Source organism: Pongo pygmaeus, chromosome 7, assembly GCF_028885625.2.
Source record: "Pongo pygmaeus isolate AG05252 chromosome 7, NHGRI_mPonPyg2-v2.0_pri, whole genome shotgun sequence".
NCBI classification, from domain to species: domain Eukaryota; kingdom Metazoa; phylum Chordata; class Mammalia; order Primates; family Hominidae; genus Pongo; species Pongo pygmaeus.
The window spans coordinates 107,101,741-107,120,330 of NC_072380.2; the positions used below are offsets into that span (position 1 = coordinate 107,101,741).

Below are 18,590 nucleotides of genomic sequence, written 5' to 3' on the forward strand. Positions count from 1 at the left end.
GGAGTGCAATGGCATGATCTCTGCTCACTGCAACCTCCGCCTCCCAGGTTCAAGTGATTCTCCTGCCTCAGCCTCCCGAGTAGCTGGGATTACAGGCACACACCACCACACCCAGCTAATTTTTGTATTTTTAGTAGAGACAGGGTTTCACCAGGTTGGCCAGGCTGGTCTCAAACTCCCGACTTCAGGTGATCCACCCGCCTCGGCCTCCCAAAATGGTGGGATTACAGACATGAGCTACCGTGCCCGGCCTATACTTTAATTTTTAAAACAATTTTAGATTTGCAGGAGAATTGAGCAGATAGAGTTCCTGTATTACACTCTCCCACATACGGAGTTTCCCTTATTATTAACATTTTACATTAGTATGGTACGCTTGTTACAATTAATGAAGCAATATTGATACATTATTATTAACTTAAGATCATATGTTATTCAGATATTCAGATTTCCTTAGTTTTTACCTAATGTCTTTTTTTTTTTTTTTAATTTTGAGACGGAATCTTGCTCTGTGCCCCAGGCTGGAGCGCAGTGGCATGATCTCGGCTTACTGCAACCTCCACCTCCCTGATTCAATGATTCTTGTGCCTCAGCCTCCGGAGTAGCTGGGATTACAAGTGTGCGCCACCACACCCAGCTAATTTTTGTATTTTAGTTTCACCGTGTTGGCCAGGCTGCTCTCAAACTCCTGACCTCAAGTGATCTGCCTGCCTTGGCCTCCCAAAGTGCCACCATGCCCAGCCCCTAGTGTCTTTTTTCTGTCCCAGTATCCCATCCACGATACCACATGACACTTGGTTATTATGTCTGTTAAGCTCCTCTTGGCTTTGATACTTTCTCAAGCTCTTGTTTTTGATGACCTTGACAGTTTGAGAGATATATTTATAGGATACCCCTCTATTGGAATTTATCTGATGCTTTTCTCACAATTAGACTCGAGTTGTGGGTTTTGGGGACAAAGACCATAGAGGTAGAATGCCATTTTTAATCACATCATATCAAGGGTACATATTACCTTTTGATTACTTTTAATATACTTTTTCAGATGTATTATTTCAACGCTTTGCAAAGATTTTCATTGGCTGTCTTGCAGCGGTTACTAGTGGTATGATGTATGCTCTCTACTTATCAGCATACCATGAACGGAAATTCTGGTTTTCCAACAGGCAGGTAAGAAGAAAGAATTTTGAGCATATGAAAGTTATTTTCCCAGGGAACCAGAATATATGTATGGTAAGTATGACAAGTGCTGTCTTATTTAGGGCTATTAGGAACAAAATGCTCCAGAAGCTGTTTTGAGAATATAGTTACAGTATCAACCTTAAAATACTAATAGTGTATTTCATAGAATAAAACTATGAGGGTGCTCCCCTTTCTGCAATTAACTTATCAGGGACTTTTGATGACAGTGAAATGTTACGGAGTTTAGTCAGCCTTTTCATAGTTTTGATAGATAGTTCACATTTCAGAAACAATCTGTGGAAGTTTTAGTATTAAAATATTTTAATTTTTAGATCACATGATTAGAATGTTTTTGAGGGTGTTGAAAGGGATTAACAGGCATCACATAGTATTAAGATTTTGCCCCATATTACTGTGTTCAGTGTTTGGTTTTCAATCATGTATATTTCCACAGATTCTTCAGTCACTAAAGTTGTATTCATAATTTCATAGTTTGACTTTTGAATAAGTTTGTTTGCAAAGTCCTCTTGGCTTTGTAGAGTTTTTAAATTTTTGAGCCCAAACTGGGTTTTTTGTTTTTCTTATTTTTTAGTCAAGCTGACCGAGTATTTTAAAGCAATTGGTTTAATTAACACCATCAAGACATTTAACTGAGTAATTATTGACTATATCTGTCTTGATTTAGCTATTACTGTAGCATATATTATTTCCCTGAAAATGTTTTGCAGATTAACTGCAGTTCTCAACAATGGATGTATGATAGAATCATCTAGGGAGCTTTCAAAGATAACCTCCCTCTCAGATTCTTAGGTAGGGGCAGTGGGACAGGCTGCGATCAGTATGTCGATAAATATTTTCAGGTGATTATGTTGTATAGGCAGAACTGAGAATAACCAAAGCTTTGAAAATTAGAAGGCCTTCATTAAGAACTTTGTTTTACAAAGCTTTGCGTATGGGTCAGGAGCATTGGCAGAATCTGGGAGCTTTTTCAGAATCATAGACTCTGAGACCCCACTTTAAAATCAGAATCTACAGTTTAATAAGGTCTCCAGGTGTTTCATATACCCAGTAGATTTGAGAAGCACTGATTGAGAGTTTACATCTTTGAAATCTTAGAAACAAGTATTTGCATTCATAAAAAAAATTTTTAAAGTAATTTATTTAGGTCAGTAAGCTCTTCATTCATTCAGACTGCTATAAGAAAGTACCATAAGCTTATAAACAACAGAATGGCTTATAAACAACAGAAATTTATTTCTCACAGTTCTGGAGGCTGAAAAGTCCTAGATCAAGGCATGGGCAGATTTGGTGTCTGGTGAGGGCTTGCTTCCTAGTTTATAGCAGGGATCATCTTGCTGCATCCTCATATGGTGGAAGCAGCAAGGGATCGCTGTGGGACCTCTTTTATAAGGACATTAATCCCATTCATGAGGGAACTGCCCTTATGACCTAATCACCTCCCAAATATCCCACTTCCAAATATCTTCTCATTGGGTATTAGGTTTCAGCATATGTATTTTAGGAGGACACATGTATTCAGACCATAGCAAACTCAAGATGGGGAAAAATAGATCTGAAAAAACTTCCTCTTGGAGAGTCACAATATATAAGATATACTGAAACTGTGAAAAGTCTTAAAGCTATTTGATTTTGTTTAATCTAGTCTTTCTCAAAACTTATTTAACTACAGAATTCTTTTTTGGTAACATCCGTTAACATTTTAGGAAGTTCTGTTGATCAAACATTGTGAAAATATTTTTATTTTTGTATTAATTGATACATATTATGCATAAAAATAATTCATTTGATTTTAAAAGATTATAGATTCATAAAATTTTGATTCAGTCTAAAAAGCACAAAGCCTCCTAATGTGATTTTTACTATTATATTCTTAGTTCTATTAGCCTGATTGTAGGAATTTTAAGATATGCTGTACCTCTGGAAGTTCATGTGAAGAGCACTGATTAAGTATCTGCTGCTCTTGTAAAGTACTAATTAAAGACTTGCTGTTCTGCATACATAGAGATGTGGAACAGTAATAGAAAATATGACTTTCTCCTTAAACTTGTCTTTTTATTATGGACTTCTAACACTTCAAATATCATTTGTTATTGCCTGTCTCACTATTCTTGCTATTCTTAAGGCATGTCTTGTGGTTTTCCTTCTAGATTTTCCTGATATATATTATATATAACAAGTGATGACTTATGATTTACAATTCATTTTAAACCTTAATGTTTCATTAAAATTATTGCCAGATTACTAAAAAGTTAAGTTCCTCATTAATGGGGCCACTAGTAATTAAAGAAAATTCAAACATGTCTTTGAATAAAAGGATAAATATTATTAATATGTTAATTTGGAAGGTGAAGAGGGAGACAGAAGATTGAGGCTGAAATTTATTTTATTTTATTGTTATTATTTTTTGAGACAGAATCTCGCTCCATGTTCCAAGGCTGCAGTGCAGTGGTGTGATCTTGCCTCACTGCAACCTCTGCCGCCTGGGTTCAAGTGATTCTCCCACTTCCCGAGTAGCTGGGATTACAGGCACACACCACCAGGCCTGGCTAATTTTTGTATTTTTAGTAGAGACAGGGTTTCACCATGTTGGCCAGGCTGGTCTCAAACTCCTGACCTCAAGTGATCCACCTGTTTTGGCCTCCGAAAGTGCTGGGATTACAGGCGTGAGCCAACACGCTGGGACAGAGGCTGAAATTTAAAACCAAATAAGGGCCAGGCGGTGGCTCACGCCTGTAATCCCAACACTTTGGGAGGCCGAGGCGGGCGGATCATGAGGTCAGGAGATTGAGACCATCCTGGCTAACACGGTGAAACCCCATCTCTACTAAAAACACAAAAAATTAGCCTGGCGTGGTGGCGGGCGCCTGTAGTCCCAGCTACTTGGGAGGCTGAGGCAGGAGAATGGCGTGAACCCAAGAGGCAGAGGTTGCAGTGAGCAGAGATCGCGCCACTGCACTCCAGCCTGGGCAACAGAGCAAGACTCCGTTTCAAACAAAACAAAACAAAACAAAACAAAAAACTTCAAATAATCCAGCCTGGGCAACATTGTGAGACCCCCTTCTTTACACAAAAATAAAACAAAACAAAAACGCTGGCCATGTGCCTGTAGTCCTAGCTACTGGGTGGCTGAGGTGGGAGGATCATTTGAGGTTTCAGTGAGCCATGATTGTGCCTCTGCACACCAGCCTGGGTAACAGAGAAAGACTCTGTCTCTTAAAAACAAAAAAATTAAATTTTAGGGCCGGGCGTGGTGGCTCATGCCTGTAATCCTGGCACTTTGGGAGGCTGAGGTGGGCAGATCATGAGGTCAGGAAATTGAGACCATCCCGATTAACACGGTGAAACCCCATCTCTACTAAAAATACAAAAAAATAGCCGGGTGTGGTGGCGGGTGCCTGTAGTCCCAGCTACTTGGGAGGCTGAGGCAGGAGAATGGCATGAACCCATGAGGCAGAGCTTGCAGTGAGCTGAGATCGCGCCACTGCAGTCCAGCCTGGGTGACAGAGTGAGACTCTGTCTCAAAAAAAAAAAAAAAAAATTAAATTTTAAATAATAATTTCATTTTCTTTTAGGAGCTTGAACGGGAAATCACGTTTCAGGGTGACAGTGCCATTTATTACTCCTATTATAAAGATATGTTAAAGGCACCTTCATTTGAAAGAGGTATGATAATCACAGTTATATTTTTAATAACAATATTTTCCTTTTTCTTTTCTTTTCTTTTTTTTTTTTTCCAAGACAGAGTCTTGCTCTGTCACCCAGGCTGGAGTGCAGTGGTGTGATCTCGGCTCACTGTAACCTCTGCCTCCCGGTTCAAGCAGTTCTCCTGCCTCAGCCTCCCTAGTAGCTGGGATTAAAGGCATGCACCACCATGCCCAGCTAATTTTTGTATACTTAGTAGAGACGGGGTTTCACCATGTTGGCCAGGCTGGTCTCAAACTCTTGACCTCATGATCTGCCCGCCTTGGCCTCCCAAAGTGCTGGGATTACAGGCGTGAGCCACTGCGCCCGGCTGTAATATCAATATTTTTCTTAAATAAAACTTTGTTCTTCTATTTTAGAACCTTTCCTCCTCCTTTTATTTTTACTTGATATGTAGTAATTGTGCATATTTATGGGGAGTGATATTTTGATATTATAGACAATGTATAATGATCAAATCAGGGTAGTTAGTATATCCATCACATTGGACATGTATCACTTCCTTGTGTTATGAATATCCAAAATCAACTCTCAGCTTTTTGAAAATATACACTAAATTGTTGTTAACCATATTCATTCTATAGTACTACAGAATACTAGAAGTCATTTTTCCTATCTAGCTGTAATTTTGTACCCATTAACCAGTCTCTCCCTATCCTCCCCTCCCCTCTACTCTTCCCAGCCTCTGATAACCTCTGTTCTGTTATATTGGGAACTTTCAATGTGGGGATTTGTCTCAGGATATAGATACTTCTCTTTATTGTGCTAAATTTTTAAAAATTGGGAAATGCAGCATGGAGTATTCTATTTGGGATCTTTCTTGATAACAATACTAAATATTTAAGGACTAATGAATGACATGTTTATTTAATTACTGTGAAGCAGAATAAATAATCTGGAGAAAAATCTTTCTGTCTTTAGGTGTTTATGAACTGACACACAATAACAAAACTGTATCTCTGAAGACTATAAATGCAGTGCAGCAAATGTCTCTATATCCGGAACTTATTGCTAGCGTTTTATATCAAGCCACTGGTAGCAAAGTATGTAATTTTCTTTGGACCCTAATATTTATTTTCTCATGTATTCATGAATCCTCAAATTATTTAATGCCATCCTACTGTCTTGTTCTCTTTCTGTTTTTTCCACATAGGAGATTATTGAGCCAGTATATTTCTATATTGGCATTGTTTTTGGATTGCAAGGAATATATGTTACTGCTTTATTTGTTACAAGTTGGCTTATGAGTGGAACATGGCTAGCAGGAATGCTTACTGTTGCGTGGTTCATTATTAACAGGTAAGAAAGCTGTTTTAATTGATTTTTAAAAACTTTTTGTGGCGGTAGTAGTCAGAGTTCTGAAAATGCCTCCCCTCCCCAACAGTCCTCACTCTAATCCTCAGAACCTATGAATACAATGAGATGCCATTCCCATGATTATGATACTTTATATAGCACATTAGACAGATTGGAAAGATTACCCTGTGGGCCTGGTCTAATCACATGAGCCCTTAAAACCAGTGCTTTCTCTAGCCTGTGTGGAAAGAGAGATCAGAGGATTTTCTGCACCACTGCAGGCATGAAGCAAGGAGGAAATGAATTCTGCTAGTAGCCAGTGAGATTGTAAGAGGACTACAAGCACCTGATGAAAACTGTAGCCCTGGCCGATGCCTTGATTTTAGCTTAGGGATACTGAGCAGAGCATCCAGCCATACTCTGCTGGCCTTTGTGAGATAATAAATTTGTGTTGTTTTATGCCACTATGTGCAAAAATTGAGACATAATATACCAGCATATTCTTTTGGATCTTTTTCTTTTTTTATTCATCCTAATCCTTAGAATCTGAATTTTGGGTCTTCTTCTAGGTGAATGTGTGTGTGTATGCATCTATGTATTTGTATATGTATTTTTTACCCAAATCAGGTCTATTTGCAATACTGTTTTGTTTTGTTTTGTTTTGTTTTTGTTTTTGTTTTTTGTTTTTTGTTTTTTTGAGACGGAGTCTTGCTCTGTCTCCCAGGCTGGAGTGCAGTGGTGCGATCTCGGCTCACTGCAAGCTCCACCTCCCAGGTTCACACCATTCTCCTGCCTCAGCCTCCAGAGTAGCTGGGACTACAGGCACCTGCCACCACACCTGGCTAATTTTTTTGTATTTTTAGTAGAGACAGGGTTTCACCATCTTGGCCAGGATGGTCTCGCTCTCCTGACCTCGTGATTCACCCGCCTTGGCCTCCCAAAGTGTTGGGATTACAGGCGTGAGCCACTGCGCCCGGCTGCAATACTGTCTTTTTAATGCTGCTTTCTCTATTCAACTGTCACTGCCTTTCCATTTCAATAACTTTTTATCTTATCTAATACCCAGACCTTATTACAGTTTCCCTAGTTGACCCTAAAATACTCTATATAGCTGATTTATCCAAATCAGGGTTTAATCCAGGACTCCATAGTGCATCTGGTTGTTATGTTCCTTAATACTCTGTAAATCTAACATAGTTCCCCTTTTTATGTTGAAGAGACTAAGTCTTGTTGCATCCTGTGGTGTCATTTAGCTTTTACCTTTATCTCCTGTGTTTCTGTAATCTGAAAGTTATGTGTAAAGGCTTGATGGGTTCAAAATAAACAGTTCTGGTTGAAATATATGGTAGATTATATATTTTTCATGTTCCATGACAGTAGAAATTATATTTAATTGATCAACCCCTAGTGAAGCTGAGATTGACTACTGGTTTGGGGGAATGGCGGTCTGATCTCTCCATTGAATAGTTATGTTTTTCTCTAATAACGGGAGAATAATCTGTGTGGTGTTTTTTAGCACCAAATCAATGTCCCTTTTACCATTAAGCATTTACCTAACAGTTGTAACACCAGTTTATAACCTTTGCCTTAAAGTAGTAATTTTATTAGGGTTTATAAAATTATATTTTTCTGTTTTCATTAGCTACATTCTTCATTCTTCAAAAGTAGAATTTTTCCTCATTAACCAGGGCTTTTTGGTTACCTTCAAGTCACTATTAGAAAGTGAAGACAAATGCTTAATTTCAATTTACCAATTTCTAAATAAGAGATTAATTTAATAGCTTTCTCAGATAGTGACAAAAACCTTTGATTCTGGTGTTCTCTTTTCTAAGCATCTTTCTGTACTTATGGATTTTTATTGATTCAGTGATTCATTTTAATTGATTTCATTGATTCAGAACATTATGATCAATGTTCTTCTGTTGCTCAAATTGTCACAACCTTGGTTAATAGGAGTACCTTTCAGGCCGGCTCCTGAGTTCTTTTAACACAACTTCGTTAATCTTTGAAAGCTTTCTTGTTTTCTGGCTCAACAGGTGAGTAGGTTTGCACTTTTGCTGCAGAAGATTTGTAAATAGCCATTTCTCATTGGAGCTTTGGTTCCTTTTAGTATAGAATGGAATTAGAAAATCCAGTCTGGCAACTAGGAGGACAAGATGATTTTTTGTTATGTCAGAAAGTGCCTGTTAGAGGACATTTTGAGTTGCTGTGTACTTTTCTAAAATTCTGTTAGGATTTATTTTTAGAAAGACAGAAAGTTATAATAATACTCATAGACTAGGTTTAGAAAGTCATATTTTATGGCGGGCGCAGTGGCTCACGCCTGTAATCCCAGCACTTTGGGAGGCTGAGGCGGGTGGATCACGAAGTCAGGAGATCGAGACCATCTTGGCTAACACGGTGAAACCCCGTCTCTACTAAAAATACAAAAAATTAGCCGAGTGTGGTGGCAGACGCCTGTAGTCCCAGCTACTCGGGAGGCTGAGGCAGGAGAATGGCGTGAACCCGGGAGGCGGAGCTTGCAGCGAGCTGAGATCTTGCCACTGCACTCCAGCCTGGGTGACAGAACGAGACTCCGTCTCAAAAAAAAGAAAGTCTTTTATTTTACTTATTTATTTTTTTTACTTTTTTTTCGAGACAGAGTCTTACTCTGTTGCTCAGGCTGGAGTGCAATGGCACGATCTTGGCTCACTGTAACCTCTGGCTCATGGATGCAAGTGATTCTCCCACCTCAGCCTCCCTAGTAGCTGGGACTACAGGCACATGCCACCATGCCTGGCTAATTTTTTTTTTTTGAGATGGAGTCTTTCTCTGTTGCCCAGGCTGGAGTGCAGTGGCGCGATCTCGGCTCACTGCAACCTCCACCTCCCAGGTTCAAGCAATTTTCCTGCCTCAGCCTCCCGAGTAGCAGGGATTACAGACACAGGCCACAATGCCCAGCTAATTTTTTTGTATTTTTAGTAGAGATGGGGTTTCACCATATTGGCCAGGCTGGTCTTGAACTGACCTCAAGTGATCCGCCCACCTCAGCCTCCCAAAGTGCTGGGATTACAGGTGTGAGCCACCGCGCCTGGCCAATGCCTGGCTGATTTTTATATTTTTTGATAGAGTTGGGGTTTCACTATGTTGCCCAGGGTGGTCTCAAACTCCTGACCTCAGGTGACCCGCCCACCTTGGCTTCCCAAAGTGCTGAGATTACAGGCATGAGCCACCATGCCCCACCAAAAGTCTTTTATTTATTTATTTATTTTTTGAGATGGAGTCTTGCTCTTGTTGCCCAGGCTGGAATGTAATGGCACGATCTCGGCTCACTGCAACCTCTGCCTCTCACATTCAAGTGATTCTCCTGGCTCAGCCTCCCGAGTAGCTGGGATTACAGGTGTCCACCACCACTCCCAGCTAATTTTTGTATTTTTAGTAGAGATGGCGGTTTTGCCATGTTGGCCCAGGCTGTTCTTGAACTCCTGACCTCAAGTGATCCACCCGCCTCGGCCTCCCAAAGTGCTGGGATTACAGGTGTGAGCCACTGTGCCTGGCCAATTCTTGTATTTTAAAGTGAAGTGGGGTCAGGTGTAGTGGCTCACACCTATAATTCTAGCACTTTGGGAGGCCGAGGTAGGAGGATCACTTGAGACCTGGAGTTTGAGACCGGTCTGGGCAACATAGTGAGACCTCATCATCTCTACTTAAAAAAAAAAAAAAAAAATAGCCAGGCTTGGTGGTGTGTGCCTGCAATCCCAGCTACTCGGGAAGCTGAGGCATGAGGATCACTTAAGCCTGAGGCTGCAGTGAGCTATTGACTGTGCCACTACACTCCAGCTTGGATGACAGAGAGAGACCCTGTCTCAAAAATAAATGAATGAATGAAGTTGTATTTAATACAAATGATTATTGTATTATTTAAAATATAGACTTTCTAAAAGGATTGCTTCCTTGGCTGCGTGCGGTGGCTCACGCCTGTAATCCCAGCACTTAGGGAGGCTGAGGCGGGTGGATCACTTGAGGTCAGGAGATCAAGACCATCCTTGCCAACATGGGGAAACCCCATCTCTGCTAAAAATACAAAAATTAGCCAGATGTGGTGGCAGGTGCTTGCAGTCCCAGCTACTCAGGCGGCTGAGGCAGGAGGATTGCTTGAACTTGAGAGGCGGAGGCTGCATTGAGCTGACATCACGCCACTGCACTCCAGCCAGGGTGACAGAGTGAGAGTCTGTTTCAGAATAAATAAAAATAAAAGGATTGCTTTTTTGATTGTGTGATGTATTAGTTATTGCTGCATAACAAATCACCCGAAATTTAACAGCTTAAAACAACAAACATCTCACATATTTCTGTGGGTCAGGAATCCCAAGAGGTTTAGATCGGTGGTTCTAGCTCAGGGTCTCTAATGAGGTTTCAGTTATGATGTTGGCTTGTACTGTGTCGTCTGAAGGCCTGGCTGGGCTGAAGCATCTGCTTCCAAGCTCACTCATGTGGCCATTTCCCAGAGGCCCAGTACCTTACTGGCTTTTGGCCAGGGAGGCCTTAATTTCTTACATATGGGCCTCTCCATAGGGCAGCATGCAACTTGGCAGCTGGTCTCCCTTACAATGAATGATCCAAGAGAGTATGAGAGAGTGTGCCACAATGGAAGCCAGGTATCTGTTATAACCTCATCTTAGAAATGATATAACATCACTCTGCCGTATTTTGTCAGTCACACAGACCCCTGGTACAGTGTGGGAGGTGACAACACAGGATATTAATACCAGGAGTCAGGAAGCATTGGGACCGTCTTGGAGGCTGGCTACCACATTCAATTAACTTTGCTATTAATTTCATTTAATCCCTATATCTGTCTTCATATTGGAAGAGGAAAAGATACTTTCTCATGTAAACATAATGGTCTTAAAGAATAAGACTCTTATGCTACTTAAACAAAAGAATAAGACTCTCTTTAGAGATCTTAGTGAGAATTGTAAGAAATAAAATAAACAGAAGTCTGACTGCCTTATTTGATGTCACTGATGTATGCTGTATTGCTGGAGTAGAAGTTAAATAGAAAAATTGACCTGGTATATTCTACTCAAATGTATCTTTTGACAATTGAAATGTTCTTAATAGCTAAGTTTTTAAAAATGCGTTTGTTTGCTTTTTGTTTATATTTTATTGGTATGTATCTTGTACTGCAAAATACATTTTAATGCCATGAAAGAATATGCTGTCTCTTTATTCATCAGCTTTATAGCGTATATTTATATATGACTTCTTAGAAAAGTATAAAAAGTTATTAAAGTCATTCCATTATATTATGATTATTCGTGTTCTTAATGGTATTTTATGTTACTTGTTCCTTAACACTGGAAGGGGAAAGCAGGGTTATAAAATCGTTACTGTTTGTTCAAACTAAAAGGTGTAGGTATACTAGAAAATTCAAAGAGATTTCAGGAAATGGCATTGTACAGATAGTATTAGGGGGAAAAAAATCAGAGGTGAATGACTCCCTTTGAAGACTTGCCACCAAAATGGACTAACAGAGTCCAGGCTCCACATAGAAGCAATGTGGAAATTGTCTTGTTCCCCAGTAATCTTCTCATCTACAAATACATACCTGGGTTTCACTTTCAGGGGAAACATCTTTATATTTGAGGAGCGCTGAAAATATGTTTGATTAAAAGTCTGTATTAAATTTAATCTTTGGCAAAAAAGCAACTGTACATTGTAACATTGTACAGTTGTACGATGGTAACAATTAAGGAATAAGATGCAAGGAAATGTACATGTCCCAGAGATACAATTGGCAGACAATAATGGAATACATGATACTGATTCTGTGGTGATGATGTTGGTATACTCAGGCTGCTGGTGGAGGTATAAGGTTTTTTGATTTTAGGGAGCAGTTTCTCCCAGGAATTCCGTTTTATTCCAAGGAAGTAATTCAAAAAGAAGGAAAGAGTTTGTTACTTGGATTTATGTATTGTAGCACTGTTTGTAATAAAATTTTTTTTTTTGAGATGGAGTTTTGCTCTTGTTTCACAGGCTAGAGTGCAATGATGCGATCTCGACTCACCGCAACCTCCGCCTCCCAGGTTCAAGTGATTCTCCTGCCTCAGCCTCCCAAGTAGCTGGGACTACAGGCATGAGCCACCACGCCCACCTAATTTTGTGTTTTTAGTAGAGACAGGGTTCCTCCATGTTGGTCAGGCTGGTCTCAAACTCCCAACCTCAGGTGATCTGCCCACCTCAGCTTCCCAACATGCTGGGATTACAGGCGTGAGCCACCACGCCCGGCCATTTTTTTTTTTTTTTTTTTTTCAGATGGAGTCTGGCTCTGTTGCCCAGGCTAAAGTGCAGGGGTGCGATCTTGGCTCACTACAATGTCTGCCTCCTGGGTTCAAGTGATTCTCCTGCTTCAGCCTCCTGAGCAGCTGGGATTACAGGCGCCTACCACCATGCCCAGCTAATTTTTGTATTTTAGTAGAGACAGGGTTTCACATATTGGCCAGGCTGGTCTTGAACTCCTGAACTTAGGTGATTCCACCTGCCTTGGCCTCCCAAAGTGTTGGGATTACAGGCGTGAGCCACCATGCCCAGCTTGTTTGTAATGATTTAAAAAACAATACATTTATAATTTATAATAGTAATATAGTCATTTGTAATAATATAAAAAAATCAGAGGAGAATGGTTAGGTAAGTTGTAATACATTAGTACAAGGGAACGTGCAGCCATTGTATTGACATTGCACAGGTGGTTTTCAGCTTTCACATATTACACATTGACATGCCAAACTTAGACATATATCATCTAACTCCATGTTTCTCAAACTTCAGTTATAGATATTTAAAACTTGTTATTCTCATGGATTCATGTGTTGACTTAAATAATTTGAATTATAATGCTACTTAAATATAAAACATAAAACTAGGTAAAGCTCCTTATACTTAAATGTGCTATAAAATTGAAACTAATTTACCAATAAAATAATAAACCAGTAAAATATTACTTGAAAATACTAGTTTATATAAAAGTGATACTTTACTGAAACCAAATTGCAAACCCTCAGTATAAATGTGATACCAGTGCAGCAACAGGTTCATTGGTTTTTCTTTCTTTCTTTCTTTCTTTCTCTTTCTTTTTCTTTCTTTCTTGGAGACAAGGTTAGCAGGTTCTTGCAACTGTAACACACCTGTACAACTGGGTGCTGTGAATGACTCAGTTCTCATCATTTTGGCTCTGTTAATCTACTACAGACAATTTTTTTTTTTTACCATAGTGATCAGAACATTGGTTTTTTTTGTTGCTGTTGTTTCGGGTTTTTTGAGACAGGGTCTCACTCCCATCACCCAGGCTCAAGTGCAGTGGTGTGATCATAGCTTACTGCATCATCAACCTCCCTAAGACTCAGGTGATCTTCCCACCTTAGCTTCTCTAGTAGCTGGGATGACAGGTGTACACCACCACACCCTGCTTTTTTTAGTAAAGGTGGGGTCTCGCCATGTTGCCCAGGCTGGTCTCGAACTCCTGGGCTCAAGCGATCTGCCTACCTAAGCCTCCCAAAGTGTTGGGATTACAGACATGAGCCACTGTGCCTGGGTGATTGTTTTGTTTTTATTTGGCAATGTATCATTTATTATTAAGACTATGTCATTTTTTTCTGATTAGCCCAAACCAATTAAAGTGGTACCTCATTGCCAACTAGATGTTAACACCACACGAAAGTGAGCACTGAAGTCTTTGGCAATAGTGAGTTCCATGGGGGTCATCCATGTGATGTATAGTGTTTATACTATGATGTTTCTTTTTTTTTTTTTTTTTTTTTTTATTGAGACGGAGTCTCGCTCTGTTGCCCAGGCTGGAGTGCAGTGGCGCGATCTTGGCTCACTGTAAGCTCCGCCTCCTGGGTTCACGCCATTCTCCTGCCTCAGCCTCCGGAGTAGCTAGGACTATAGGTGCCTGCCACTATGCCCGGCTAATTTTTTTTGTATTTTTAGTAGAGGTGGGGTTTCACCACGTTAGTCAGGGTGGTCTCAATCTCCTGACCTCATGATCCACCCGCCTCGGCCTCCCAAAGTGCTGGGATTACAGGCGTGAGCCACCGCGCTGGGCCTATACTATGATGTTTCTAAACATTAAAATGAAAACATGAAATTAAAGAGAAGTTGCAGATCTCTGTGAATGTATCAGCAGGTCTGTCGACTCCAAAATTGATCTAATTACTGTTTTGAACTGTTAGTTTGTGCTACAATCTGCCAGACTCTGCCACTGCAGGAAAAAAGTGGGTCTCATTTGATTTTGTCACCTCCCACTGTTAGCCGTCTGGTTCTTACTCCCACCACACATTGTGAGGGGAAGAGAGTGAGTAGCACAGGTGTCGAGGGAGGTGGTAAAGGGGAGGCTTGTCCAGGATGTCACTTGTGGGTGAGGGAATGGCTGGCAGAGACCCTACTCAGTTTGTGCAGCAGACACTGGAGAAGGATTCTTCCCATCTGTATTCCAGACACCTACCTTGTGTTTCTGGTGCAGAGTTTTAAAGATTTGACTGCACTAATATGTGAGTTGGGTAGGGGTGGTAGGTAAACTTTTGGGAAGGGAACTACCGAGTTCAGCTTCCTGGTCCTGGGCTGATGGAGTGGTTGCTGGGGTCCTTCTGCCCCACCTCTTACCTTATGATATGTGAATTTCTTGTTTGTCTTTTAGAAAGTTACCTTTCAAAAAAATTTTTTGGGATAATATTATATGAAAATAGGTAATCTTTAGAACAGGGATTCCCAACTCCCAGGCCACAGACCAGTACCCATCAGAGGCCTGTTAGGAATCTGGCCTCACAGCAGGAGATGAGTGGCAGCAGCAGCAGCAGTGACTATGATGATGATGATGATGACGATGATGATGAGGACAACTGAAGATTTATCTGTATTTACTGCCACTCCCCATTGGTTGCATTACTGCCTGAGCTCCACCTCCTGTCAGATCAGCGGAGGCATTATATTCTCATAGGAGCATGAACTGCGCATGTGAGGGATCTAGGTTGTGTGCTCCTTATGAGAATCTAACTAATGCCCGATGATCTGAGGTGGAACAATTTCATCCCCAAACCGTCTCCCCAACTCCCCTGTTTTCACACTGCTGATAAAGAAATACCCAAGACTGTGAAATTTGCAAAAGAAAAAGGTTTAATGGACTCAGTTCCTTGTGGCTGGAGAGGCCTCACAATCATGGCAGAAGGTGAAAGGCACATCTCACATGGTAGCAGACAAGAGAAGAGAGCTTATGCAGAGAAACTCCTCTTTATAAAACTATCAGATCTTGTGAGACTTATTCACTATCACGAGAACAGCACGGGAAAGACTTGCCCCCATGATTCAGTTACCTCCCACTGGCTCCCTCCCACAACACTTGGGAATTGTGGGAGCTACATTCAAGATTAGATTTGGGTGGGAACACAGCCAAACCATATCACCCCACATCCATGGATTGTCTTCCACAAAACCAGTCCCTGGTGCCAAAAAGGTTGGGGCTGCTGCTTTAGAAGATGTTGGGCTCGGGAGTTTAATGTTGCAAAGAAATCAACATTGAGACAAAGGATCCCTCAGCAAGGCTAGTTTACTTTCTGCAGAAAGGGTGCACTCGTCAGCAGTCCAGCCATGAGAGCACACTGAACAAGGGAGTGGAGGACATTTATAACCTTTACATCCTGTTGCAACCCCCTAGAGCTGTGTCCCATTCCCATTGGCTGGGATGAGACCTCACACTCTAAACTCAACTCGATTGGCTAATAATTTAAAACTTTCCTAAATAGGGAGAAGGGAAAGAGGACAAAGAAAAGAGGAAGTTAGTGATAAGAGGTCAGAGGGGTTTCCAAATAAGGAATGGCATGCATCCTAATTCGGGACTCATTTAGCCTTATCTCAACCTACCAGAACAAGTTGGAGCAGCCTTGGAATATACACATACAAACATTTAACCAGGGAATGATAAACCCTTTATGGATTAAGAAACTTTGAAGAAGAACTTCTCTATTCCCTACAGAAGACATGATGTTCATTAAATGGTATTGGGGCAACCAAATCTGGAAAATAAATCCTTATTGCACACACATTAAGATAAATTTCAGATGGATTAATGAGCTTAAACAATGAAATCAATAATTACTGTATAAAAATATTGGTTCATGTTTTTTGTTTGTTTGTTTTTGACCAAGTCTTGCTCTGTCACCCAGGCTGTAGTGCAGTGGCGCAATCTCAGTTCACTGCAACCTCCGCTTAGTGGGTTCAAGTGATTCTCACGCCTCAGCCTCTTGAGTAGCTGGAACTACAGGCGTGCACCACCACAGCCAGCTAATTTTTGTATTTTTAATAGAGATGGGGTTTCATCATGTTGGCCAGGCTGGTCTTGGACTCCTGGCCTCAAGTGATCCACCTGCCTTGGCCTCCCAAAGTCACTGTGCTTGGCGTGTTTCATGTTTTAAAAAATTGTTTGTCATAGACAAAGTTGGAAACAAAGTGTATAACAATAGGAAATTGGTTAGATCATAGTAGATCTACACGATGGTGTGTCATGGTCATTAACTGTTCTTGAAGTATGTTTATTGACATGTATATCTTGGAAAGATGTTCATAATATATTGTTAAGTAAAAAATAGTTTGTTAGAGAATTAGAAAAGAGCTAAGATTTACTATAATACTGAATGTTTACTAGGTTCTAGGCACTGCTAACTTCCTTGCAGCTTTTGTTTCATTTGACTCTCGCATGTGATCCTGTTTTTGCATATATATGTGTATCTGTGTGTGTGTGTGTATATATATATATATATATATATATGCAAACCTATCTTCTATGAATGTATATGTGAATAACTATTTTAATGCTTTTTTAACAGCTTTATTGAGGTATAATTAACATAGAATGAACTGGACATACTTAGAGTGTCCAGTTTGATCAATGTAGGCATTTAAATATACCCACAAAATCATCAACACAATCAATATAATAAACATATCCATCACTACCCAAAGTTTCCTTTTTTTTTCTTTTTGAGACAGGATCTCACTGTGTCACCCAGGCTGGAGTGCAGTGGCGCAGTCTCGGCTCACTGCAACCTCCACCTCCCAGGTTCAAGCAATTCTCCTGCCTCAGCCTCCTGAGTAGCTGGGGTTATAGACGTGCCACCACGCCTGGCTAATTTTTATATTTTTAGTAGAGACTGGGTTTCACCATGTTGGCCAGGCTGGTCTCAAACTCCTGACCTCAAGTGATCTGCCTGCCTCAGCCTCCCAAAGTGCTGGGATTACAGGCGTGAGCCACTAGGCCCAGTCTCCAAAATTTCCTTTCTAATACCTCCCTCTTTTCTTTTCTTTTTTTTTTTTTTGAGACAGAGTCTCACTCTGTTGCCCAGGCTGGAGTGCAGTGGCGTGATCTTGGCTCACTGCAAGCTCCGCCTCCTGGGTTCACACCATTCTCCTGCCTCAGCCTCCTGAGTAGCTGGGACTACAGGCCCCCACCACCACACCCGGCTATTTTTTTGTTTTTTTAGTAGAGACAGGGTTTCACTGTGTTGGCCAGGATGGTCTCGATCTCTTGATCTCGTGATCCACCTGCCTCAGCCTCCCAAAGTGCTGGGATTACAGGCGTGAGCCACCACGCCTGGCACCTCCCTCTTTTCTTACCCAACCACCACTACTATGCTGTTGTCCCCAGGAAACCTGTGTCTGCTTTCTTATTTATTTATTTATTTATTTATTTATTTATTTATTTTTTTTTTTTTTGAGACTGAGTCTCACTCTGTCACCCAGGCAGGAATGCAGTGGCACGATCTCGGCTCACTGCGGCCTCTGCCTCCCGGGTTGAAGCACTTCCTGCCTCAGCCTCCCAAGTAGCTGGGATTACAGGTGCGCACCACCACGGCCAGCTGATTTTTGTATTTTTAGTAGAGATGGGGTTTCACCATGTTGCCCAGGCTGATCTCGAACTCCTGGGCTCAAACGATTCACACGCCTCAGCCTCCCAAAGAGCTGGGATTACAGGTGTGAGCGAGCATGCCCAGCATGATTTGCTTTCAGTCTCTATAGATTAGTTTGTGTTTTCTAGAATTATGTATTAATGGAGTCATACAGCATATACTTTTTGGTGGTGGGGCTCCAGCTTTTTTTACTCAGCGTAATTTTGGTATTCATGTATGTTGGCTATATTAATAGTTCATTCTTTTTTATCACTAAGTTCTATTACATAGTATGGATATATCATAATTCTTTTATTCAGATACTGATGGACATTTGGGTAGTTTCCAGTTTTGTGTGGACATATGCTTTCATTTCTTTTGGGTAGAATGGCTAGGTCATATGGCAGGTGTATATTTAACTTTTAAGATACCGCCAAACTGTTTTTTAAAGTGATCGTACCATTCTATTTT

The 18,590-nt window shown here is 40.8% G+C and overlaps 1 protein-coding gene across 9 annotated transcripts in view; it reads left to right on the forward strand.

The window, feature by feature from the left end:
• DPY19L4 (dpy-19 like 4) overlaps positions 1-18,590 on the forward strand; it is a 72,253-nt gene that overhangs the window by 13,773 nt on the left and 39,890 nt on the right. For 4 of the 9 annotated variants that reach the window (XM_054498699.2, XM_054498700.2, XM_054498701.2 and 1 more), the window contains exons 3-6: positions 1,046-1,170; positions 4,776-4,866; positions 5,827-5,948; positions 6,059-6,204. In XM_054498699.2, coding sequence (XP_054354674.2) covers positions 1,046-1,170; positions 4,776-4,866; positions 5,827-5,948; positions 6,059-6,204 — 484 coding nt within the window. Of the gene's footprint in view, positions 1-1,045; positions 1,234-4,775; positions 4,867-5,826; positions 5,949-6,058; positions 6,205-18,590 lie in introns of all 9 variants that reach the window. The other 5 variants (XM_063668980.1, XM_063668981.1, XM_063668982.1 and 2 more) reach the window with 3 other exon arrangements.